At 38.0% G+C, this 26,224-nt stretch overlaps 1 protein-coding gene across 1 annotated transcript in view; it reads left to right on the top strand.

Annotated features, from left to right (window-relative positions):
• The window catches only part of PPP4R3A (protein phosphatase 4 regulatory subunit 3A), a 31,542-nt gene extending 10,548 nt beyond the window's left edge, over window positions 1–20,994 (top strand). Inside the window, exons 5-15 of the mRNA XM_042438675.1 lie at window positions 3,891–3,968; window positions 4,051–4,167; window positions 4,712–4,828; window positions 8,134–8,265; window positions 8,369–8,471; window positions 9,240–9,398; window positions 11,501–11,670; window positions 14,351–14,493; window positions 15,827–16,017; window positions 18,163–18,389; window positions 20,157–20,994. Of these exons, the coding sequence (XP_042294609.1) occupies window positions 3,891–3,968; window positions 4,051–4,167; window positions 4,712–4,828; window positions 8,134–8,265; window positions 8,369–8,471; window positions 9,240–9,398; window positions 11,501–11,670; window positions 14,351–14,493; window positions 15,827–16,017; window positions 18,163–18,389; window positions 20,157–20,255 (1,536 nt within the window). The 3' untranslated portion in view covers window positions 20,256–20,994. The remainder of the gene's footprint in view (window positions 1–3,890; window positions 3,969–4,050; window positions 4,168–4,711; window positions 4,829–8,133; window positions 8,266–8,368; window positions 8,472–9,239; window positions 9,399–11,500; window positions 11,671–14,350; window positions 14,494–15,826; window positions 16,018–18,162; window positions 18,390–20,156) is intronic.
• The last annotated feature ends 5,230 nt before the right edge of the window (window positions 20,995–26,224 follow it).

Below are 26,224 nucleotides of genomic sequence, written 5' to 3'. Positions count from 1 at the left end.
TTCAATGTCACTGTTACTATGATTCCATCCTGCCTCATTTCATTAAATTCCCATAATCCTAGCTTGTTTTAAATGACACAAGTCAAAGGGTTGTAGCTTTTTTGGATCCCTTTTAAGATGTACAAAGTATTCCCACAAAAGATATCTTCCAAATCTCAAGTTACTTCATTCATTTCCAGCATTGGTCTTGCTCCAAACATGAACGCTGTTATATGCATGCTATATTTTTTTTCACATACCTTCCCATATTTTTGTAATTGCACTGAATTGGGTCATGTCATTTTAATTCTGGATATATGTCTTCTAAAAATCTATTCTTGTCAGTTAATTAAACTATACCCTACTTTTCAAAACAGCATGAAAGCAGTGTAAGTAGTAAATGGCTAAATTATATGATTTACACTAAACATTTATGCAAAAAAAATTCTGAAAATTAACAATGAAAGTCACAAACATTGTGAATGGGGCACAATTGCACTTTTTTTTATTTTTTTTATTTTTTATTATTATTATTATTATTATTTTGCTAGATGCTGAGAACTGGAAAGTCCAGGGAGATTAAAAGGTGCAGTTTTTGTTTTAGAGTGGTATAATTATCAATGACCTTTTAGCTTTTCTTAATAAAATATGTAGAAAGTATGGACATAAGGACAAGAATTCTTACTGTACCAAGAAAAATCAAACAATGTGCTGATAATTATATTGTCACTGCATTATGCTCAACAGAGCTTAAGACAGACAGTTTCTAATCTACATTTAGGCTGTTTTTTAAAGGTTTGTGGCTTGGCAAAAAGCAATATGATGTGGGGAAAGGACATCATGGATGAGGGCTAGATATTAGACAAAAAGTAGAATTTTAATTCATGAATTATTCAAGGCTTTCAATAGTCTTGCGTTTTTCCCAAACTAAGTAACCACACAACATATGAAATTGTTTCCTTTTGTTTTGAAAGCTGAGATTTATGTAATTTTCCAACAACATTTTGTCAAGTACCATGCAAAATTCTCTGTGTGTTCAGTCACCCCTTGACATACAGTTAGAGAAGGTCATTGGTGTGGAAAATTGGGAATATATCACCTGGCAAATACTCTTTGTTCAGTGATGGTTTTACCATTGCTTAAACCACAGTTTAACATTGCCATGACATTGTAGATCAGCAATTCCCAAAATTTGGTCATTCATACGTTTTGGACTGCAGCTCCCAGAATTCCTGACTGTTGCTCAAGCTGACTGGGGCTTCTGAGAGCAGAAGTTCAAAATATCTGGAGGACCAAAGTTTGAGAACCACTGTTCTAGCTGACCTGATCCTGTACAGTTTCTGATACTGTGAAAGTACAGAACAAAGCAATGAAACATACAATGCTTTTCTTTATCTAGTGGTGTGATTCTGTAAGTACTTGCTTGGAAACATTTGTTTAAGCATATTTCCAAGAAAAGATTTCCTTTAATTCAAATATGTTTTATGGACACAACCCATTTGTCACCCACCCTCTTGTATTCTCAGAGGAGGTTATGCTGAAGTATTTGTGCTCACTGGTCCATAATATAGTGACAGCCTAACACAGAGGTGGGGAATTTGGCAGCTCTTCTGTGTTGTTGGTCTGCAAGTTCCAGCAGCTCTAGCCAGTGGTGATGAAAGTTGGCAGTTACATCTGGAGGGCACCCATGCTCTAATAGACACAGTTCCTACCAGCCCTCTTATATTGACCAGGTAGGGGGAAGGGGCTAGGGAGAAGGAATGAGTCAGAATGGCACTCTTTCTCCTCCATATTTGCTATGATATACTGTTTCAGTGGATTGCTAGCTCCTGTCTGCCAGCTCAAAAAGGAATAAAAGATTGTAAGGGAATGTTATGACACTTCCCTGATTACAGCTTCCATGGCCTAGTATGCAGTGATGCAGCTGGTATGGGAAGGCGGTAGTAAAGGACACATTTTATGTAGGTAGGCCCTGGGAGCAAGCGCCAGTAGATACAGCTAGCTATTTTACACTGAGAGATTTTTATATCCTATCCTGTAAATACCTAAGCTGTGTTAATTTGTAGTGAAGAAAAGAGGGAGAGTATTAAATATTGGGTATTTGAAGAACTAACAATACATGGTAGATGTTGTTATGATATAGACAGCTGTCTTAAACTAGCTCCTAAATCTGCCTTAAAAGTCCTATTGCCATTGTTTGACTCTATAGCAAGTAAAAATAATAATTTTAATTCCTTGGTAACCTTAGGGAGGATGTTTGACCCACAAATGCTCTGGACTTCAGGCTAGGATACATTTGAAAAACTGGCTTTGCTAAATACCTCCTTGGTAGTAGACAGTGTCCTTGCTTTCCATAAAAGAATGAGTAGTGTGACCCTTCCTAAAGAAGCAAACATTAGACTGTCACAATGTGAAGGCTAATATCCAGTACATTATGTTTCTCACCATTTATGGATGTTGTTTAGGGAGGGACAGTGCTGTAAAAAGTGGCTTTTTAAGACTTGAAATAATGTTTATCTCAAATATTTCTACTAAGTTTTGTGTCCAGTATTGTTTTAATGTTCTGACACTACTGCTATCAAAGTAGCGTGGATGATTTGATATAATAAGGTGGATAGAAATATGGCATCTTGAGAAATGTGGACATTATAAGAGGAAACGGGGAATTTGAAGAAAAATGAATTATTCTCATTAAACCTGAGTTTTTTTATTTGAAGAGAACAAACCATGTAATGTGTATTGCTTAGTTTTCCTACATAGAGGAAGCTACACATAAAGCTGCAGAGGAGGAGAAAAGGCATTTTCATTCATAAAAAATTGCTTCATTAAACAGTTGCTGCATTTTGTCTCTTGGTAAATACAGTCTTCATATAGACTTCCTTAAAGAACATTTTGTCAACGATTGTAACCTCACTACAAGGATGCTTCCCTGTCGTCGTCATCCTCTCCCCAAATTGTTTAATATGGGCGTTCTTCCAGCACTAGACATCATACTCCATTTATACCACTGAATATTGCATATATACTTCTGTATCACAGGTTCAGGATTGGGCAACTAAAGCATTCATTGACTGCCTAATTTGTGTTCTTGTGTGGAAAGAACAAGTTAATTTTTGTGCTTTTCTTCAGATAGTATGCCCCACACTTTATATGGTAGAGTAAGTTAAACAGTGCTGATGCCTTTTTCAGAAGTATCTGAAGTTGCCTCAATAGATGTGTGTCAGGGAATTTAATTTTACTCCTTGGGTCTACTTTGTCTGTTCAAAGTTCAAATTCTAAAATTAGAATTGTGCTTAGGAACATTGAAAGTCAATGTATGTAACCCAAAATACATAGTTCCAATGTTACATCCATTATGTGAACACAAAGGTCAATTTCTCCTCTTTCTACATAGGTCTGTGGTTATCTGTATAGGCCATAAGATTTATTACACAGCGTGACTGGTAGCAAAACTATTGTGTATGACAAGAAATAACGAAACACATGAAACCATTTTTCCCTGTCTTTGACTTGATTTTAATTCAGTATAGATAGGCTTGAGCTCATACAGTGATGATTTCAAGGATCAGCTAGAGAAAATGTGGTTTTATATGAGAAACATCTGGAAAAGTTTAAAAAATTAAATTTCTGCTAAATTATGTGGGATTTTGGTTTTGGCCATTGACCAAGCAAATAGGTAAGTGCAGTGCTGCTTAGTATGCCTGAGATCTCTGCCACCAAAGCTTGAGTTTATGTCTGAAAGTAAGAAAAGATATACTTCATATCTTTGTTAAATATAGTGCATGCCAGTGTTGTATATTTTTGTTTCTATAGGATTTTATAATTGCTGAATATGTAACTGATGTTTGTATGCTTGGAAAATATAATATATGCCTTTACTTTAATTTTTATGATATTAATTTTTTCTATAGGAAGATGAAAAATTTTTGACAGACCTATTTGCACAACTTACAGATGAAGCTACGGATGAGGAGAAGAGGCAAGAATTGGTAAGGATATTTTAAAATGTGTTTAGAAAGCAGCTCTGAGATTCTGTACATTGATAATACAGTCTTATATTTTGTATTTCAGGTAAACTTCCTTAAAGAGTTCTGTGCATTTTCTCAAACATTACAGCCTCAAAACAGAGATGCTTTTTTCAAAACATTATCTAATATGGGCATCCTTCCAGCACTAGAAGTCATCCTAGTAAGTTTCCAAAGTTTATAGTCTATAAGATTTTTTGTCTTTCTTTTCAGTTCTCTACAGCTCCACCATAGTTTGATATTTAGATATTTAAAACTCTTCATATATCATTTTGGAATAGTGCTTTGGCTACAAAACATATGTGTGTGTTTTTTTAATATTGATCCTTAGCATAGTCCAGGCAAGGGATGATAAGAGGATAGTGTCAAAACATGGATGGATGGATGGACAAATAAATAAATAAATGGTGTTGAGGTAGGTGGGGAATTCAAATATTCAAAATGCCTTTTTGTTTCAAACAAAAAAGAAAAGTTGTACTTCACTGAAGCTTCAAGGTGAGCTAACAATAACATGTGTGCTTTAGATAAATGGTCCCCAAATTGTGCCCTTTAAGAAATTTTGGACTTCATCTCCCAGAAGCCTCAGCCAATAGTCTGAGATTCTGGGAGCTGAAGTCCAAAATCCCTTAAAGAGCACAGTTTGGGACCACTGCTTTAAATTATGTTTTCCCACTATAGTTACATTGTTGTTTTTTGTTTAACTGCAGGGTATGGATGACGCACAAGTGCGAAGTGCAGCTACTGATATATTCTCCTATTTGGTTGAATATAATCCATCTATGGTACGAGAATTTGTCATGCAAGAAGCTCAACAGAATGATGATGTAAGTAGGTGGCCCTTAATTTTTGTAAAAAAAAGTAATAGAATTTTTTTTGACAAAATTGTGTTTTTAATTAAAAGCTGAGAGACTTGCTTTCTTATACTATCAGGGGCTACCAGCTCTTTACATAACCCATGATTTTATCTAGATCACCAGATGTAAAGGTACCAATGTATATACTCATGTATAAAGTCTAGAAATTTAGTTTTAAAAAATGACCCAAAAAACCTTGGGTTGGTTTATCCACAGATCAGTGTAAGTACTGTACCTTAACTCTTATCAAAATGAACTGCCTCCTTCTCTGAATCAGGTTGCGAAAGATGAGAGGGAATCCAGAAGAAGCACTTGACCTCCTTTATGCCGTAGTGCTGCTTCTGGCCTTTTGGAATGCCAGAAACACTGATGAGGGTGACAGTTCTTTGGTGTTTCCCCTGAAAGGAGTGCCAAGAGAGTAGAGAGGATCAGTTCCTCTTTTAGGTACTCCCAGGATAGATTAATGTCTCACCTTTTACCACTCTACTCAGAGAAGGGAATGGTCCCTTTTTCAATAAGAATTAATGCTGTACCTTGCCTTTACATCTTACTGGTATTTGCCATGTTGTGTGTGTTTTTTTAAAGTTTATTAAACACTAACAAATACATACATATACAATATACAAACAAACACAGAGTCACAGCCATGTTGTGTTTTTGACCTCCTCCCGTCTCTGCTTGCTCCCCCTCACACACACACACACATATCTCACAGCCACCATTCGCTTCCGAGCTCAATATAAGGTGTTGGTAATCACCTATAAAGCCCTAAATGGCTTGGGCCCAGGATACCTAAAGGACCGCCTCTCCCCGTACATTCCGCCTCGCACCCTCAGAACGTCTGGGCAGCAGCTACTGAAGGTGCCTGGGGCTAGGTTAGTCTCCACTACTCGGAAGACGTTTTCCATAGCTGCCCCAGCCCTTTGGAATGCGCTGTCCACAGAGCTCCGCTCGTCTACGACCCTGGCCCAATTTAGGAAGGATCTTAAAACCTTCCTATTCCAACAGGCATTCCCCGAATAAATATCCTGTGGGCCTCCCTCCTCTTCCGTGGCCAAGAGGTTGGGCTATGGGGGCTTTTTGCTGTTGGGTTGATTTATTGTGTATTTTAATTTGTGTATTGTGTATTTTAATCTGATTGTATTTTAACCTGCTGTGAGCTGCCCTGATCGTAGGAAGGGCGGCATATAAATAAAATTTTATTATTTTTATTACCATTTACTGTAGTTCTCTCCTCATCCATCCAACCTTTATGGTGAGCACAAACAGTTATGCCTGCCAGAATTTTGTAAATTCTTTGGCATCATTTTCCTTTGCTTCATCCTTTGCATCTTTTGTTTCATGTTCCTAAGTTTTATCCTTGACTTATCCACAGATCATATGAAAATCCATAATTTTGCTCCCAAACCAACCCAGTGATCCCCAAACTGCGCCCTTTAAGAAATTTCAGACTTCAGCTTCCAGAAGCCTCAGCCATGTTGGTCAAATAGTCTGGGATTCTGGGAGCTATAAAATCCCTTAAACAGCACAGTTTGGAGGCCACTGGATTAGAGGGAACATGGAGTCCTTTGCAGCTCTTTCAATTCCATGATCAGGAACTAGCCTTAGGAATAGTCCGTTTACCTTTTCAACACACACTTTCTCCCTATTTCCCTTGTCAACCTTTACCATGGTTCAGTATTACATTCCCTTGGCACTAATCATTTTAATTCTAATAGGGTTTTGTTTTTTCATCAGCACTTGGCTAATACTGTCTTTCAGTTCTTAGTTAATTTGGAAGCTTACTAGCATTCTCCATAGATAGGATGAGAAAAACTATGGGGTGAAGCAGATGGGCCAGTAAGACTGCAGCAACCAGATTCTGTGGTCCCAAGGGCACCCACTTCTATGGTCCTGAACGGGCCATGAAAAGAAGTGGTAAGCAGGCCACTCCTTTTGCGGCCAGTCTGTTTGGCGGCCCTGGCATGACCTCTTCGCAGCCTCTTCACAATCTGGGGGCGTGCATCATGTAGATCCCCCCCCCCCCCGGATCATCCCATTGGCAGCCCTTTTGGGCTGTCTGTTTGAGGCATTTTAAATAGTCCTGCATTTTTTACTGAGAAAGGACCGATTACTTCTTTCTCCTTCATGCTAGCCCATTTAATGATTAAGTTGGTAGGTAATTGACTGCCCAGAGTGCACTGACATGGAAATAATTCTTTCTTATCTGTATAGTAACCATGTCTATGTGTATGCCTAAAAGTCACCTGTCAACTTATGGTGACCCCATAAAGGTTTCTTAGGGAAGAAGTACTCACAACTGGTTTTGCCAGTTCCTTCCTCTGAAATATAGCTTACATGGTAGTCACTGCATGTTGTTAAATATAGGGCTCTATAGAAATATGGTTAAAGCTATCAGGATAAGATGGGAGTAATTCTGACTAGGTCTGTATCTTGGGAGTGAGCCACATAGTTATTTCATGCCAGTTAGCTCGTTTTGCATGTTGAATTTAGAGAAAAATAGCCCCAAACTGCTTGAAAATTGATAAAGTAACTTCAGGAATTGACATTTAATTTGTATATGCAGAATATGACATGCTTATTTTTTTTTTTTTGTAGATGATGTGGTATTTTGTTTTTCATTAATAAAGCTTTTACTGGGTCGGATTTTTGAAGAAGCTGTAGAGAAAACTGATGTGTTTTTTAAAACATGTAGGCAGTATTCTGTCAGTTCAGTACTCCTAACAGTGTAGTGATCAGTTCACTGGAACCTGAAACATACATTTGATCCTATTTTCAAGTCTTTGGCTAGCCTTCACAGTATATCATGTATATCAGAAGACATAATCCTGCAGTATTTTAGATAAGCATCCATCTTGAAGAACAAAGTGTCCCCATGTCTTTTGGAATTTCCTAAGTCATTTGCCTTTCAGCATGAGGGAATGGTATGACAGAAATCTTGGGCCTGTTACAGACTGCCAAAATAAAGCTGCTTCGGGTCTCTTTGGAGGTATGCTATTTAAATGATGCATGGGTCCTAAGAGTCCAGAGGTCGCGCCAAAGCCACACTCCATTCCTAAGCACTGGAGTGCAGCTTTGGTGCAGCTTCCAGATTCTTAGGATGCGTGCATCATTTAAACAGCATACCTCCAAAGAGACCCGAAGCAGCTTTATTTTGGCAGTCTGTAACAGGCCTTGGCCTTTTTCTGCAGTTACTGTATCTCTTAATATGTCACATCTTGTATCTTTGTTATGACTAACCTTTTTGATGTTTTAATTTTATTTTTTTAAACCAGGATATCTTACTCATTAACCTCATCATAGAACACATGATTTGTGATACAGATCCTGAACTTGGAGGAGCAGTCCAGCTGATGGGTCTCTTGCGTACCTTGGTGGATCCAGAAAATATGCTAGCTACTGCCAATGTAAGTTGACATTTGACCATAATTACATATTTTTTCTTGTTGTTAAATTTTTTAGGCGAGTATGCTTTTTGTATTCATTCATTCATTTATTTATTTTCTAAAGAAAACAGAAAAGACAGAATTCTTGGGGTTCTTCTACAAACATTGTATGCATGTCCTTACTGCACCGTTATTGGCCAATACTACAGAGGAAAAGCCTAGTAAAGGTAAGACATGAGGAGTCTTTTATCCTGTTTTAGATGCCCGCAACCCTAGTACGTATGGAGTATGTACAAAATGGCGGCGCCCTGTTCACACGCCTAGTGTCCGCACATTGCAGCACCCAGGTGACGTTGTGAGTGCGCCAATGGCGCACTGCAGCATCACTGGCACGTCGCAAAAAGAAACCGCTTTTTGCGGCTTCTTTTTCTTGCCATTGTGACTTGCCAGCGGCACAAATGGCGCCGCCACCAGACCGTCCTTTAAGGACGGTCTGTAGCGCACCATAGAGATGGAGAGAAAGTTTTATCTTCACCACATAAGTGTTCCAAGCTGCAGTACTTTACTCATAATAGTGAATGGCAGTAATTTATTTATATGAAAAAAAGCAAAAGGATACACTTGGGGATATACTTGGGATATGGTCTCAGACTGCTCCCTCCTTAAAAGACTATCTGTCTACCAAGAACCATCCCTGCACTTATGTGCATAGCCCTATCCTTATAGTTCCCTCATGCACTCTCAGCAAATATGGTCAGAGCAAGCAGTGAGGAGGGGAATGTTTAAATGCCACAATAGCAGGAATGGAAGGCACTTGATAACCGAAGGAAAGAATCTGATGATCAACAAAGAAAATTAAGTAGTGCAATTTGGGATTCTTGTTATATATGCTTAGTTCTTGCAGGAATTAAACAATAAGACAAATACAAAATAGACATATTTTATGTATCAAAAACCAAAATGTTCATCAGCAAATATATTTGTTTTATTTTCAGATGATTTTCAAACAGCCCAGCTGTTGGCCTTGATATTAGAGTTACTAACTTTCTGTGTAGAACATCATACATACCATATAAAGAACTACATTATTAACAAGGATATTCTTCGAAGAGTGCTAGTCTTGATGGCTTCGAAGCATGCTTTCCTGGCATTATGTATGTATGACACAATATCGGGGCATTTCATGAGAGTGATCACAAACCTAGTTTTTGATTTATGATTTGATTTTTTGAAAAGCTTCAGTTATTCAGGATGCTTTGATTTGGATTTCCTGCATGGCAGTGGGTTGGACTCGATGGCCCTTGCGATCTCTTCCAATTCTATTCTGTGATTCTATGACCAACCAGTAGCTTTATTTTGACAGGGATAATCTCATATTAATGGCATATGACATGCTGGAACTAAAAATACATTTTGCATTACTTAGCTTTTCAATATTTCTCTTTATACATCTAGATTAAAATATTAATTAGTAGAGAACATTAGTTGCACTGTGTATTTAGAAAGCTCATACAGTTCTATCTGAAGAATTATTTTTTGCAGAAGTAAAATTACCGTATATACTCGACTATAAGTCAACCTCATGTATAAGTCGAGGGCAGATTTTGGGGGCAGAATTATGGTTTTTGATATGACCCTTGGATAAGTCTAGGGTAAAACTTAAGAGACTTGCAACAAAGGATCTAAATGAGGAACCCAAGGAAAACAGTACCAAAGAACCTACAAAATTATGGGAGGCATAATTGTTTTGGCTCACACTAAAGGCTGGATGAAAGAGAGAGTAGAGGGAGGTCAGTACTTCCAGGACAGATTGCACTCTTGCCGTTCACCAAGGAATGGTTCTCTCTTTAATAAGAGTTACAGTATTTACTTTGACCCATGGCTAAGTTGACCTAGTTTTTTAGGGCCAATTTTTTGACTAAAATTTCTAGACCTATACATGAGTATATACAGTATTATAGAATGTATGTTTATACATTCTGTCTTTACAGTATGAATACTACAATTACGTTGCTGTGGTTAAGTAGCACTTCAAATTGTAGTATAGAAATATGAATGGTTAGATGCAATTAAGTCTACAGAAGTGCATAGAAATTCATTTTTACATTTACATTTTGTCAGACAACATACAGGTTTTTTGTGGCGTTTTCAGGCTATGTTGCCATGTTCTAGAGGAGTTTCTTCCTAACGTTTCGCCAGCATCTGTGGCTGGCATCTTCAGAGAATGCTTGCTTGGAAAAGAGTTGGGTATATATGTACTGTGTGACCCTGGGATATATATATACCCAACTCTTTTCCAGGCAAGCATTCTCTGAAGATGCCAGCCACAGATGATGGTGAAACGTCAGGAAGAAACTCCTCTAGAACATGGCCACGTAGCCCGAAACCTCCACAAAAAACTATGGATGCCGGCCATGAAAGCCTTCAACTCAACATAGAGGATTACATGATTATGTGCACATGAGCTAGGCCTAGTAACAATCCAAGCTACGCTCTTGCACATCTCCAGTGTGCTTGTGTGAAATTGTGCTATGTCAAGCTAATACACATTACTTCTTTTCTAATGTTTTAATTTGTAATTTTTTTCATAATAAACTACTGAATGTTTACTTTCTGTGTTTAGGGGTAGGCAACTTTTGATGGTTCAGGGGACATTTTTACCTACCCTTGGACTTTCATTGGCTGTGCTCTTGCATTTGGCCCCAGATAGGCCAAATATTTACTAAACAGTAAATAGAACAAAATAGTTAATAGTGCCTCCCTCCCATTCTTTGGGGAGTACAATTTGCCTCTCAGTATAATATTGCCTCCCTTGGGCCTTTTGGGGACTTTAAAATACCTTTTAAAGAAAAAAAAAGTGGATTATCACTTCTGCTTTCTGAAAAAAGGAGCCTGCTTTGGCCTCCAAAAGACCCAATAGAGATGGAAGTACATTTAGATGACAAATTGTGCCCCGAAAGCTTCTAGGAGTGTGCTTTGCCATGTGCAGGCCAGTTTTTAAAGGGTCAAGGTGACCTGGTAGTCCACACATGAAAAGAATAGCAAAGATAGTTGTGCAAATGAATTTCCACTTGTGTAGAGCTGGATGTCTTTATTAATGAGTCGATGGAATAATCAGTTGGTTGTGATCCTTTACTAATGCCATAACTCATTTCTGAGTATTTAGAGTTTGTGACCAGCTGCTTATGCTGTGAGCTGCTCTGTTAAAGTAAAATGTTGAGAGTGTTTGTAAAGCTTAATCACGTTTCTTCATTAGGTGCCCTGCGTTTTAAAAGAAAGATAATTGGATTGAAGGATGAATTCTACAATCGCTATATAATGAAAAGTTTCTTGTTTGAACCAGTGGTCAAAGCATTTCTCAGCAATGGTTCCCGCTATAATCTGATGAACTCTGCTATTATAGAGATGTTTGAGTTCATTAGAGTGGTGAGTACTCATTTCTACAGAGAGGATGAGTGTTGAGATTGCTTTGCATCCCAAAATGCCAACAAATCATATTACATCTGAGAACGTAAAGCTGGGGATTAGGAGTCTCAAGATGTTGCGACTACAATTCCCATCTCAGCACTGGCCATGCTAAATGGGACTGATGGGAACTGGAGTCCAGCTACATCTAAAGAAACACAGATGTATCCTGTTGGATAGGAAGTTTTTAAAATGAATCTGAGCACTCTTTTGAAAAGAAAGAAAGAAATGGAGGGCAAAACAAGGAAGAAAGTAGTCTTTTTGGACATGTTGGAATAGCAGACAGTGGCTAATCCAGGCAAGGGGAGAGGATGAACCCTGGGAATGTGGGTGGATAGGTATTTCCATCTTACTGATCATGATGAGGGTTTGAGAAATTACATGGCTTTTTAGGAGAAGAGGTTTATAATCAGTGTTTAGAATTAGAACTTGAGTAGGAGTACCACAGTGCAGTGGCCTCTTCCTAACCATGGGTGTTCCATCCGAAACAAAAACATCTTCCTGTGGCTATTTGGGAGGGTTCCACTCTTCTCTAGGAAGAAAGTGCCAGAACTTGGGAGCACCCAGCAGATGTACCTCTGAGAATGACAGGACAGAGAAAAAGTCCTCCCCAAAATATCTCAAAACACAGGCAGGCTTACATTGGGGAATATGGTTCTTAGATAAGCTGGATGCAAGCAGTATAGTACTTTGTAGGTAACTGTTTGAATGATATTCTGAAAGAGACTGCAGCCAATGGAATTTTTGCAAGAAGGGAGTTTGCTTTCTGTAGCCAGCCCCAGTTAACAGTCTTACTGCGGCTCTTTGGACCAGCTGAGTTTTCTGAGGTCTCTTCAAAGGTGTCATCATCACAATGCCACCACTGTACATGCCACTTTACATAAGCATTTTACAGTTGTTAATTTGGCAAAATCTCTGCCTTTAAGCTTAAAATCTAAAATCCATGCCTAATTCATGTAAGACACATTACAGTAATCCAGATAGGATGTAACTAAGGCATGTGTCACTGACCAGATCCAGCATCTCTTGCACAAGGATAAATGATAAATAAATGGTGTACTGCCAAAACATGAACTTCCAGGCTCAGGTGAATCCAGGAATACACCCAAGCTACAACCCCAGGATTTCAGAGGGAATGTAACCCCACCTAATGGTGCCTGAATCTCTGTGCCCTGATCTGCTTTTGTATTGATCCGGAACACCTCTGTCTTTGTCTGGATTAAATTTTAATTTGTTCACCCTCATCCATTTCTAATGACAAGCACTGTTTTAGCACCATGGCTTATGTTCACCCTGTGCTCCATTAAGACCTAAATCCCTTTTGCATGTACTGTTGTCAAGCCAAGTGTTACCTATCCTATATCTGTGCACTTCATTTTTACTGCCCAAGTGTAGTATCCAACATTTTTTCCTGTTGAAATTCGTTTTGTTTGTTTTGGCTCAGCTTTCTAATCAGTTAAGATCATTTTGAATTTTGATCCTGTCCTCTGGGGTATTAACTATCCCTCCTATTTTAGTGTCATCTGTAAATTTGGTAAGCATGCTCTATCCCATCATCCAAGTCACTGAAGAATAGCGTTGGGCCCAGGACAGTACCCTGTGGTACCTCGCTAGCCGTTTCTCTCCAAGTTCAGGTGAAGCCACTGTTGAGTACTCTTAGCGTTCGTTCAGTCAACCAATTATAAATCCACCTAACAATTGCATTGTGAAGCTCACATTTTACAAACTTGTTTTGCAAATATACCATAGGAGTTCTTGTCAAAGGCCTTACTGATATCAAGATATGATATATGTCTTCATCTACCAAGCTTATGACTTTATCCAAAAAAAAGGGGGGGGATTAGTCTGGCATGATTTGTTTCTGAGAAACTCATGCTGACTATTACTAATCACAGCACTCCTTTCTAAATGCTTATAGACTGCCTGTTTAAGCAAAAATTAAAACCAGCTATCAGCTTTTTGTCTGGGCATCTTGCTGAAGAGTAGACTTGTCTCAATTGTGAGTTTATTCTGAAAGTACATCATTGGTTCTTTTGTGCATGTATATACAAATTCCCTACTGAAATAAATGGTTTGTTTATGTATATGTGCCTCATCAGAATGAAATCATTACATCCCTTCCGTAAACTGTAAAGAGGAATTTTGAATTCATGGATGAAAAGTAATATTGTACGAGTTTCTGTGCAAACTTATACATACTTGTCTGGGAATTCAGTTGGAATTAACTTATTCAGTACATACTATTTCTTTTGCAAATGTTGCTCACTTGGATTTTATCAGAACCAACAGTCAGATTTTCAGAAAGATGTTCAGACACCTATTTTGTTGTTAATAACTTTTCAGTTTGTTGACTGTTCTATAACTACTGATAACACTTCTCAGCAACAATAGCACATAAGTGGTTAAGGAAAAACATGCTTTTCCCAGCATTTTATATCTTGACTTTCTGCATACTTCCATTTACTGCATTTTCTGTAGTGACAGCCAAGTGAAAGCACATGCCGCTTAATGGTTACATGGATGACAAGATGTCTTCTGAAAAAAATAGTGTAATTCTCATACATCTTTGAGAGCACACTTTTGGCTTCTCTATGCTATTACTTTAACAATCTTAATTGGGAAAAATAACTTTATTTTCTAGGAAGATATAAAATCCTTAACAGCTCATGTAATTGAAAATTACTGGAAAGCTCTAGAAGATGTAGACTATGTGCAGACATTCAAAGGTTTGAAATTACGTTATGAACAACAAAGGGAAAGACAAGATAATCCCAAGCTTGACAGGTTAGTGGACACAGAAATTGTTATTAGTTCTTTCAAAGGAGTTTCCTATTAAGTAGAAACTAGTGAAACAGAACTGAAAAGTATCATTTTATACTGTTCCTCAGTATAGTTTTATTCTGTTTTAGTATCAGGTGACTTGACGCTTGATTTTTAAATGAAGAGCATGAGTTAGCCTGTAACAGCCAATGTACAGTGGAAGAATCCTGTAGGGTTTTTTTTTTAAAGAAAGAAACCTATGAGGACTGTATTGAGAACATGTACCTCCATACATTTGAGCCAAAGACCTGCTCTGAATGGATGTCTATAACACAAATACGTGATTCTCAAAATCAACAAAATTGTTCTGCCTCTTCTACAAAATGCCAGATAGGTTTAAGTCATGCAAATATTGAAGTTTTCAGATTGCTTGGAAGTTTAATTGGCATTGTTGATAGTGCAAGTAAGACTTGCTAGGGAAAATGGGACTACATTTAAATTTTCACATTTCCTCTTATAGTGGAGACTACATAAAATGTAAAAAGCAATCCATGGCCAAGATTATCCTTATCAAAATTTATTCATTTACACTAGTTCTGTGGAGGGGATGGACCCCTCCTAATATGAGCATGTGCTTCATTGCTTGGCAGTAGTGCAGATATATATGCATAAGTATTATTGCACTCCTCCCTTTTGGTCTTCACTAAAGTTGACCAAGAAGTATATAATGCTGTGCAACATATCTGAAAATAAAGGCATCAGTGATAGCAATTTTGTATAGTGGTATTTTTTGAAATGCTTTGGGATAGCCCAAGTTCTGATTTTTTAAAAAAATAATAATGAAAGTACATTGTAAAACTCTATACTTTGTATTTTCCTAATTAAAATTTTTTAAAGATCCAGTTATAGAAACCAATAAACAGTCGAATTGACCTTAGTGAGTCTTACTTGTACTATCCGGGCTGTATGAGCACCTTTTGGGTGATTTGTAAAACTTTGTACAGATACAAATTACACATAGAGTATGCAGCTGGTAGCTTATAATTGTTTTTACAGTACTCTCCTGCACTAGAAAGTCATATCAGAGATGAAAGAAATAAAAAAGCATGTAACAGGGTCAGGAATACATGGCTAGAGACAGGTGCACACATAGACACTGTCTCTTATTTGACAACTGCACCTTGATGTACCATGTGAGTTCAGCTAAAACACCTTGCCTTCATATATAGTGACTGTTTTAATGTGCAGTCCAAAAACATATATCATTGAAGGTTATGTCACTGAGATGAAATATGTAATAATTTTAGCATGTTACTACTGTGTATTTATAAACTTGGAGGAAAATCCTTTTCCATAGCATGCGTTCCATCTTGAGAAACCATAGATATCGGAGAGATGCAAGGACTTTGGAGGATGAGGAGGAGATGTGGTTTAACACTGATGAAGATGATATGGAAGATGGAGAAGCAGTTGTGCCACCCTCAGACAAAAGTAAAAATGATGAAGATATTATGGATCCTATAAGTAAATTTATGGAGAGAAAAAAATGTAAGTAATTGAAATAACATGTTTCTGGCTTAAGTAAATTGATAGAACAGTCCTAACTCCTAAGATCTGCTGGGGGGGGGGACCCTTCCCCTTCCCCTTCATGTAGCATATATCTACCACAGATTTCATAGTTACACCTGGAGAAAAATCAATGGATAGAAAATGTGTTATGGCATTGCAATATGTGTTGCTTATGTTCTTAGCCAATTTATTTATAATTAAAATTAACCTGTTCCTGGTGTTATAGTTTTCAGTTAATAAGGATTTTCAAATGATAAGAAAGATCTACTCAATATAAAGGAAAATTGTAAATTTCCTTACAGCAGTTCATTTAAGAGAGCTTAGCAAGACTACAACAATGAAAGGGATACATACATGGGGAGAGATAGACATGCTATAGAACCCAGTAGTGCTCAGGAGAATTTCAGTTCAATTTCAGTTTCTCTTGAGAAGGCATGTCTTTAGCTTTGTGAGCTTAAAATCTGCTTACAGAGGTCCTTCCATATTCCCTGGGGTTAGGGGGTGAAAGTGAGGAAAGTGCAAATAAAAAAATACTATTCTTTTTACCTAACAAAACACCTCTCTAAGAATCTCCAGGTCCTCACATGCAACTCTATCATCAACATCTGCCAGAAGTTGATCATAGAATCATGCTGGAGGATTTACAAATGCCTAGAGAAGTGTTTTCTGTAGGAACATCTAGGTTCTCCAGTACAACTCTATGGTCAGCTTCCAGCAGAATTGTGCTGGAGGACTTAGGAGATTGATAGAGAGAACATATTAATCAAAACCGCAAATAGTCAAATCTGCAAAAGTCAAAGCTGTAAATGTGGAGGGCCGACTGTATTGTTCATGTCTCTTGAGAGAGCCCTTGAGGTGGGCTACTATATGTAATAGTCTGTATGAATAAACAGAGTAAATATGGTGCCCCCTCCAGGCCTTCTCAACTGAATTTTGACTGCACCACAGTTTACATGGTAACTCAGACCATCTCAAATGTTGCCTCCAGATTTGGTGAAAATTCAACCAGCAGTTTACATGTAATGCAAGAAAAGAAAAGAAACAAACTTAATTTTGTTCATAGAGATTTTCCCGTCTGAGTCCTTAACAAGTATTTAACATTTGTAGCATGCATTGTAAAAGACCATAGCTCAACAGGCACTGCCTTACAGATTAATAGGGAGCTGGGGATGTTTAGCCTGGAGAAGAGAAGGTTAAGAGGTGATATGATAGCCCTGTTTAAATATTTGAAGGGATGTCATATTGAGGAGGGAGCTAGCTTGTTTTCTGCTGCTCCAGAAAACAGGACCCAGAGCAATGGATGCAAGCTACAGGAAAAGAGATTCCACCTCAACATTAGGAGGAACGTCCTGACAGTAAGGGCTGTGCGACAGTGGAACACAGTCCCTCGGAGTGTAGTGGAGTCTCCTTCCCTGGAGGTCTTTAAACAGAGGCTGGATAGCCATCTGTTGGGGCTGCTTTAATTGTGATTTCCTGCATGGTAGGGGGTTGGACTGGATGGTCTTGTGGTCTCTTCCAGCTCTATGATTCTACACCTTGGCATTTACATGGCTGACTGCAACTGCTGTTAAACCTTACTATTCAACTCTTTTCTCTCTCTCTCTCTCTCTCCCTCTCTCTCTCTCTGTGCATATTTGTGCTACAATTGTTGCTTACAACCAATTATAGTATTCTGTGTAGCTTGCAAAATACAGTGTCAATGTAGCAGTAATATTAATATAAAGCATGCTACATAAAAAATTAGTGGATTAAAAATGTACAGATCACTTTCAGAAGTAAAGGCCTTCATTTGATGCAGAAGAGTATGTAAAGAAGGCATCAGATGAGCCTCAGTTAAGGAAGGCATGTTATAACAGATGCTGTTATTGAAAAAGTCTTTTCCACTTTAGCAAGTACATCTGGACAGGCATGTGTGTTGCACAACTAATAGAGACAGAATAACTACATATCTCTTCCTTTTTCTCAATTCCAATTTTAATTAATTAATTTTAATGTTACCTTTCTTCCCCCCCCCCCCCCCAACAAAAAGAGGCTTAGGGAAGAGTGTTTGTTTGTTTTTTAGTGTTGAACCTTTTCCATTTCACAGAAGAACTTTGTTACATCATTATTTGTTTTAAATTCTAGTTAAAGAAAGTGAAGAAAAGGAGGTCCTTCTTAAAACCAATCTCTCTGGTCGACAGAGCCCAAGTTTTAAACTTTCCTTCTCCAGTAATACAAAAGCTAACCTCACCAGCCAGTCATCTGCAAGTAATTTGCCTGGGTCTCCTGGATCTCCAGGATCTCCTGGTTCACCGGGATCTCCTGGATCAGTTTCTAAAAGCACATCTCAAATGGCAGCTATAACTACAAAGGTACTGTTTTCATCTGAATCATTATATCAAAACTACAGTATATACTAGAGACACAGTTTCTAAGTTTGCCATTCTGCAGTCTTCATTCATTTATTTCACCTGTTCTGATATGTAATAACAAAGAAACCTTCTTTGTTGTTGTCATTTTTCCTTGAATTCTCCCCGTAGGACTGGTACTCCAAGTGGCTTTAAATAATGGTAACAGTTATTTTGTATCCAGATGCACTTAACTGTGTGTGTATCAGTTTCATATGTGCTTTTTTGGTTAATCTGTTCTATCCTGTTCTTTGTTAATCACCATTTTTAAATTTTTATTTATTTATTTTTGCTCTTACAATTTAATAAGGCCAAGATTTCTTACACCCTTAACATAATGTAAATATAGGCCTGAAGCAGATGGGTGAGAAGGAGCAGGCTGGGACCATGGCGAGAGCATGGCCCCCTCCAAAGTGGGCTGCTGCCAATGGCCCCAGCCCACGCTACTGGCTCCTTTTTGCTCCAGTCCAAAGGACTGGAGTGTGAAGTCGGAGCAGCTTCAGGCCACTTTGAGGGCACACATCATGTAAACACCACACCCCTAAAGGAGTCACTTCTTTTGGCCCGTCTGTTTCGGGCCACGGTTTTTCTGTATCCAGCAGCTGTGCAACTGATTGCACACCAAGGTCTGGAGTTTACCTATTATGTAGTGGTAAGATAGCTCACTCTCATCTAGTCCCCCATGAAGACTATGCGTATATTTGTAGAACAATTGGCTGCACTAGAGGGCATTGACTTGCGCAACTACTTTTATAATAGTAGTGCCCCAACAAGATTGCAATCTGTATTTTTCAAAATATTTTTATCATAAACAACATACTTTCCTTTAGGTAAAAGTTTTATCTTAAAATACACATATTATATGTATTTTGTTATTTTTCTGAGCAGAGAGCTGCAGCATAATGTTTAGAGAAATGTGAAATTGAAAGAATTACACTCCAAGCCATACTAGGTATAGATCAAATCAATTCACATTTCAATTCATAAAGAACAATTTTTTTTAAAAAAAAAAAATCTTCTGCTTCTTCTCCCATTCCCTACTTTTTGTATCACACAGACTGAGGCAGAGTTCTGGAAAACTTAAATGCCTATATACTCTTTGACCCAGAGATGTGGGGTGGAAAATTTTCTAATGCTATATTTTTCCATGGAAATTTTTTCACTCCAGATATATGGATATAGATACATATACACTTATCCATATTTGTGCAGACTGTATTTTTGGTTAAATATCAGGGAAGTATATGGTATTATCTTTACATTTATTACAAATATCATAATAAAATAATTTCCACCTAAAGCTTTGAATAAACATGGCTATCATGATTATCAGAACTAGAACGATCAGCAGCATCCAAGATATATCTGTGTGTTCTGTAAAATTGCTAAACGAAATAACATTATTTACAGTGCTGAAAAATTTTCTATAATTTTTTCCAGTTATAATCTCTGGAAAACTTGATTGGGCCTAATAAAAGTATTGTTCATTTGTAAGTTGGCTGCTTTTTTTCTGCAGCATAATTAAGATGGATACTGTTTCTAAAAGAAGGAAATGTTTTCTAAAGCTATACAGATTATGAGGTTATGAGAAAAGAGTGTTGGCTTTTTAGGACTCGCCCAATAGCTTTTGTATTGAAGAAGAGGTGAAGTGCGGAAGAGTTATAGATGCTCATGTTTAGTTTGGAAGATAAAACAGCTAATGTTTGTCTATTTGTTTTTTCCCATTTTTAGGGAGGATTAGTGGGTCTTGTAGATTATCCTGATGATGATGATGAAGATGATGAAGAAAGCCTACCTTTGTCACAGAAAGCAAAGCTAGAATCCTCATAATGACAGCTCTGAAGAGCATTATCAGCTGCGTGATAAACTTGGTTTCCAGGGGAGTGGGAGAGTTGATAATTAAAAACTGCAATCTCTAACAGATTACTGTGTATAACACAGATCAACTTTTAAAAAATAGATTTCTGCTGATCAAGTGCCAATTTGAAGGAGCAGAAGAAGAGGAAATACTATGCTTTGTGGAAAAGACATGCCTTTGACCTCTCCAGCTTGGACCACACATTGCCCTTTTCTCAGGGAAGGAAATGGAAAATATAAAGCCAACAGGGCAGGAATTTTGGTAGTGGAATTCTGGATTGGCTGTTCAGTTGTTACAATCAGAACATGCTTTCTTGGACCATGTACAAGACTTTGAAGAAAAGGCTCTACTGCCATAGTTCTTCACTTGCTAAGAATGCCAGCAGTTTCTTTGTATAAAGAGACCTGCCTTTGAAACCATACATTCTGAACATTTTAGTCGGGCTACAACAGTTTTTTTTAAAAAAACAAAACAAAAAAACTTGGGGGAGGGCTGAACATAAGTTTCCTCTTTTTTAATCCGTTCCCTTTTGCCCTTTAAACTGCAGATTTTTGTTTGGAGGTGAGGGATTTGTCTATCCCTTGATTAAAAAAATTGAATGGAATTCTAGATGTCACTTATGTGTCATAATTTTATTTTTATTTTGCCCCGAGTGTATGCTTAGTTGTTGAGTATATATTTGGGACCATTAAAATTTTTGATGTAATATAATCTGACAGTTGTGCTGGTACTTGCTTCACTGTGTAATTCCGCTCTGCATCACAGTTCTTAATATGTTTAGGAATTTATGGGAGATGGTATAGTTTTTATTAAAAAGAGCAAATCTTGCCACAGTGTACACACAAACAAAAGCAATACTATTTTGTGACTAAATATTTTATATTAAATTTTACATCACCAACTGTCTTGAACCAATTCAGGGAAGTAGGTTTTGCTTTTCAAAAAAGATACTTTTAAGCAAACATATCGATATGAAATTAGTATTCCAAAGAGATTTTGAAATTTCATACCTAGGAACCATGTTGGTACGTTTAATTCAAATTTGAAGTGGTTATTTAAGAGAACAAATATACTGACACATTTGAATTTTGAAAATAAAAAAGAATAATTAAGATAAACATTACTGCATTAGTGGCATTTTTTAAACTTCTGACTCCCTTTGGAATACCAGTTTTACTGTTAAATCTTCTGGGGTGATTTTTTTTAAAAAATAGATTTCAGGTTATTAATTTAGTCCTGAGGAAAAAAATTTCCTCTGTTATTCTGTTGATAGGTCAAAAAGCTGTCTTCTTTGCTAATTGCAAAGTGGATTAATTTTAGTTCCTTTCAATGCAAGAACTATAAATATCCATTTGTTGGAAATTTAATTTGATGTTTGAGGAGCACATAGAGATGATACCTCCCTCATTTCAGAACTGCCCACCTGGCACTGTTTTTGGGACCGTGTGTGACAGTTCCTCTTGCCATACAGAGAAATTTACCAGTAAATCAAAGTGAATTTCATTTAGGTGAATATTTTGACCCCCAAATCAAACCACAATCTTCTTTCTGCTTAATGAAGAGCATTCAAGTTAGGGGCTCACTTCATTTATTACTTTCCTCCACAGTGGAGGAGATAGGTGTTCTAAAAGTTAAAGTCCTATTTGCTCATTTAAAAACTTACTCAAAAAAAGAGTGGAGCACATTGATCCCACATTCTCCTCCAGTTTTGTCAGTGTCATCCCTTGGAGAGCAAAAACTGGACAGGTCGGTTTCCTTGGTGCATGTGTGTGCCTCACACATTTGGAAATTCTAGGTTCTATGTCATATGAAGAATGTCTATGTCTAGGAAAAGCTCCCTGTTAAGACCCAGTGGGTGAGGCTAGTGCATTTCCCTTTGTGAGCTATAGCAAGCAGTAGGTTTAAATTATTTCACAGTATTTTCTAGTGGGCATTGACTACTGTGGGTTTTATATGTTTTGATACTATCAAATATCCTGTTATTTCACTTAAGTCTCAAAAGTGGCTTGCATTACATAAAATCCTCCCAGAGTTCAAGTTATTTACTAGTTGCTCATTTTCCTGAGTGTGTTTACTTTTGTTATAATAATAATATAATAATAATAATATTTATTTGTATACCGCCCTCTGGCAAACCAATCCGGGCGGTTAACAACAGTAAAATATAAAATATGACAATTAAAAACACAATATCAAGCATAAAAACAGCAGTTAAAACTAAAAACCCTGATATCCCTCTGTTGATCCTCAACCATCACTTAAGATGGGGCTACGGGAGGAATGAGGGAATCAGGGAACCTGGGCCGGGATGGTTAATCTGGAAAGGCCTGCCGGAAGAGATCCGTCTTGACCGCTTTTTTAAAGCTGTCTAATGATGTTATCTGACGGATCTCATCCGGCAGGTCGTTCCAGAGTTTGGGGGCAACAGCAGAGAACGCCCTCTGGAGGTTGCCGCAAGCCTAGATTTTAGAGGCTGCAGTAAGTTCCTCCCAGAGGACCGGAGAGCGCGGGGAGGATTGTACGGGAGGAGGCGGTCCCTAAGATAGCTTGGACCCAAGCCATTTAGGGCTTTAAAGGTGATAACCAACACCTTGTACTGGGCCTGGAAGCTGATAGGCAGCCAGTGGAGGGACCTCAAAACCGGAGTAATGTGGTCCCTCCTAGATGTACCTGACACAAGCCTGGCTGCCATGTTTTGAACCAGCTGTAATTTCCGAGTCAAGCACAGGGGTAGCCCCATGTAGAGTGCATTACAGAAATCAAGGCGTGAGGTTACCAGTGCGTGCACAACCGTCTCGAGATCCCTTACTTCCAGAAAAGGGCGCAGCTGGCGTATCAGCCGAAGCTGATAACAGGTACTCCTGACCGTCGCATTTACCTGATTTGTCATCAGGAGCGACGAGTCAAGGAGCACCCCCAGACTGCGAACACAGTCATTGGAGGAGAGTGTGACCCCATCCAGGACTGGAGGTTGCAACCCAATTCTTGGTTTCGGGGCCGCTACCATGAGCACCTCCGTCTTGTCTGGATTCAGTTTCAATCTGTTTTTCCTCATCCAGCCCATTACCGCCTGAAGACATTCATTGAGAGAAGAGATGCCATCGGAATTCGAGGCCGACGAACGAGATACGGAGAAATAGATTTGAGTGTCATCAGCGTACTGATAACACCCAGCACCATGACTCCGTATTATCTCACCCAGCGGCTTCATATAGATGTTAAATAACATCGGGGACAAAATAGCCCCCTGAGGAACCCCACAAGTGAGGTACCTCTTACTGGAGCTACAGTCCCCGAGTAGCACCCTCTGAGACCTGCCCGAGAGGAAGGACCGGAACCACTGCAAAGCAGTGCCCCCGATACCTAACCCCTTCAGGCGGTTTATATAGTTTCCTAATCATTCTGCACTTTTCTAATTAAAAAGCAACAACACACTCAACCTCATCTCAAGAAGAAAAATGTATAGCAGGAAAATTCACTGGGGTTTGGCTCCAAAACCTTCCCGTGGATACCAAAATCAGTGGATGTTCAAGTCACATTAAATACAATGCTATAGTAAAATGGTATTCCTTATATAAAATGGCAAAATCAAGGTTTGCTTTTTGAAATTTATATATTTTAAAAAATATTTTGAGGCCATGGATTCTTGAATCTGGATAATGAGGGCCAACTGTAATCAGTCTATCTCAGACAGTAGTAGGCAATGGACTGGCTGTCTATGCCACCATGAGAACATAAGGATGTAGCACATTGCTGTATTCCATGCTTAAGTATCATGGATACAAAAAAAATAATGTGGATATGCTGCTATGTGGCAGCTGCCTATTTTAATGTTGTTTGCTTATCATTCTTGGCATACATAAATGTTTCCAACAATTTGAGAGACTTTTCAATGTTTATATCAGGTAGGGAATGTATGGCCCTTTGCAGATAACCAACTTAAGTCTCATTAGCTTTAGCCATCACAATTGATGAGAGATTATAGGAACTGTGGTCCATCATCTGCATGTTCCCCATCTCTGACTTTGCAGTGATTCAATTTTGCCAGTCTAATGGACACCTAGTGATTTGATATCAAAATATTGTTTTCAATCTAGCACTGCAAGTGTCAAGTCCACTGTTGAGCTTTAGCAAATATCTACAGTGGCTTCTCAAAAAGATATCAGTGGAAGTTCTAGTCCCATATATTATATAATTATATAATGTATAACAATTGGTGACAGAACATATAACCATTAGGGAAATAGCCATGCTGTGCACTGTCAAACCATACACTTGATTGGGAATGGTTTTTGTCAGGTTTCAAGACAGAAACTGACATCTCTGGGAAATGCTTTTAAGACCTGAATTTGACCATGAATTCATTATTCAAAAACTCAAAAGGGGTATAAAAATTTGATTGACATCAAAATCCATTTCCATATGAGTATATTTGTTGTGGAGGTTTTAAACTCACACGTTTCAGTGGTTCTTACAATGTACAATAGATACTTCAAATCCATATTTACATGCAATCAAGTGATATTCAACCATATTGAATATGAGTATTGAGTAATGTGTGCACCTATCCTGAGAAGTTGCTGGTTCTTATGAAAGACTACTGGGGAATGGGGATGGAAATCACAATCTTGATTTTGAGAAGAGTGAACGTGTCTGGTTATATCCACAAGAAAGAATGCACATCTAACCATTCGGTTTATAGAGACAACCCACCTACAATGAAGGGAGAAGGGAAGCTTATAAGTATAACCAAGCTTTGTCCCTTTCTCATACTTCCAAAGATGGAAAACTGCAAATTCTCTTGTTGAGTGTACATTTTCTGTATCTATTTTGCAGCCTTTCCTGAAAACAGTCATTTAATCAAATGAAATCCTGTATTTTATGTCCCTGAGAAACTTGCTAAAAGTTAAAATTCATTATGAGGGAAAATAACCTTTTTGTTGTTGTTGTTGTTGTTGTTGCGTGCCTTCAAGTTGCTTCTGATTTATGGCAACCCTTTCAAGAAGTTTTCTTAGTAGATTTCTTCAGAGGGGGTTTATCATTGCCATCCTTTGAGGCTGAGAGAGAGTGACTTGCCCAAGGTCACTCAGTGTTTTTTTCTGGGGGTTTGGGGCTATCTGGCCATGTTCTAGAACATGGCCACATAGCCCGAAAACCCCACAAAAAACTATGGATGGCCATGAAACCCTTCGACTCCTCACTCAGTGGGTTTACACAGCCAAGCTGGGATTTGAATCCTACTCCAGTCCAATGCTCAAACCACTACACCAAGCTGTCTCTCAATAATTTACGATTTGCTGTATGCTAAACGGTGGTACACTTAGTTCACAAAAACTGTACTTGAGCTCTAAATGGGTTGGATCTATAGGATAGGTTTTCAGATGTTTTTCCTCTCAGAATGACTGTGACTATGTAACCACTTGATAACTGAACATTTTGTTTGGCAGGTAGTGAAGAGAAGGTGCCACTCTACCAAACGTTTTAATGTGAACTCAGTCGCTGTGCCATTCTGCCATGTGGTAAGGGAATTTGATAGCATGTGTCAAATAGAAATGGGATCAATTTTTTTTATTTCAACTCTTGTTTTAAGTCCCTGAAAGCAAATTCCAAACAAATAACTACAAAACCACGATTAGATTATACCAAAATGCAAATGTGTGGCAAAATTATGGCCTGAAATCATTCTGTTTTCAAATCAGTTCCAAAATTTGTTGTGACACATTCTAGGTGTTTGCACATTAGACGTTGTAATAGTCTTCCAAACCATATTCATACTTAAGATTTATACAAAGCTCCCAGCTTTATTTAAATAAATATCAGTAAAATTACAGTCTGGTCTAAACAACTGAGAATGCTGATTTTTGTAGATATGTTAAAGTGACACCATTATATATTTCAAAATATACTGGATATCTTTGAGATTGCGAAGTACCAAAGAACA

Source organism: Sceloporus undulatus, chromosome 1, assembly GCF_019175285.1.
Source record: "Sceloporus undulatus isolate JIND9_A2432 ecotype Alabama chromosome 1, SceUnd_v1.1, whole genome shotgun sequence".
Classification (NCBI taxonomy): Eukaryota; Metazoa; Chordata; class Lepidosauria; order Squamata; family Phrynosomatidae; genus Sceloporus; species Sceloporus undulatus.
This window is presented reverse-complemented; position numbering and strand designations above follow the sequence as displayed.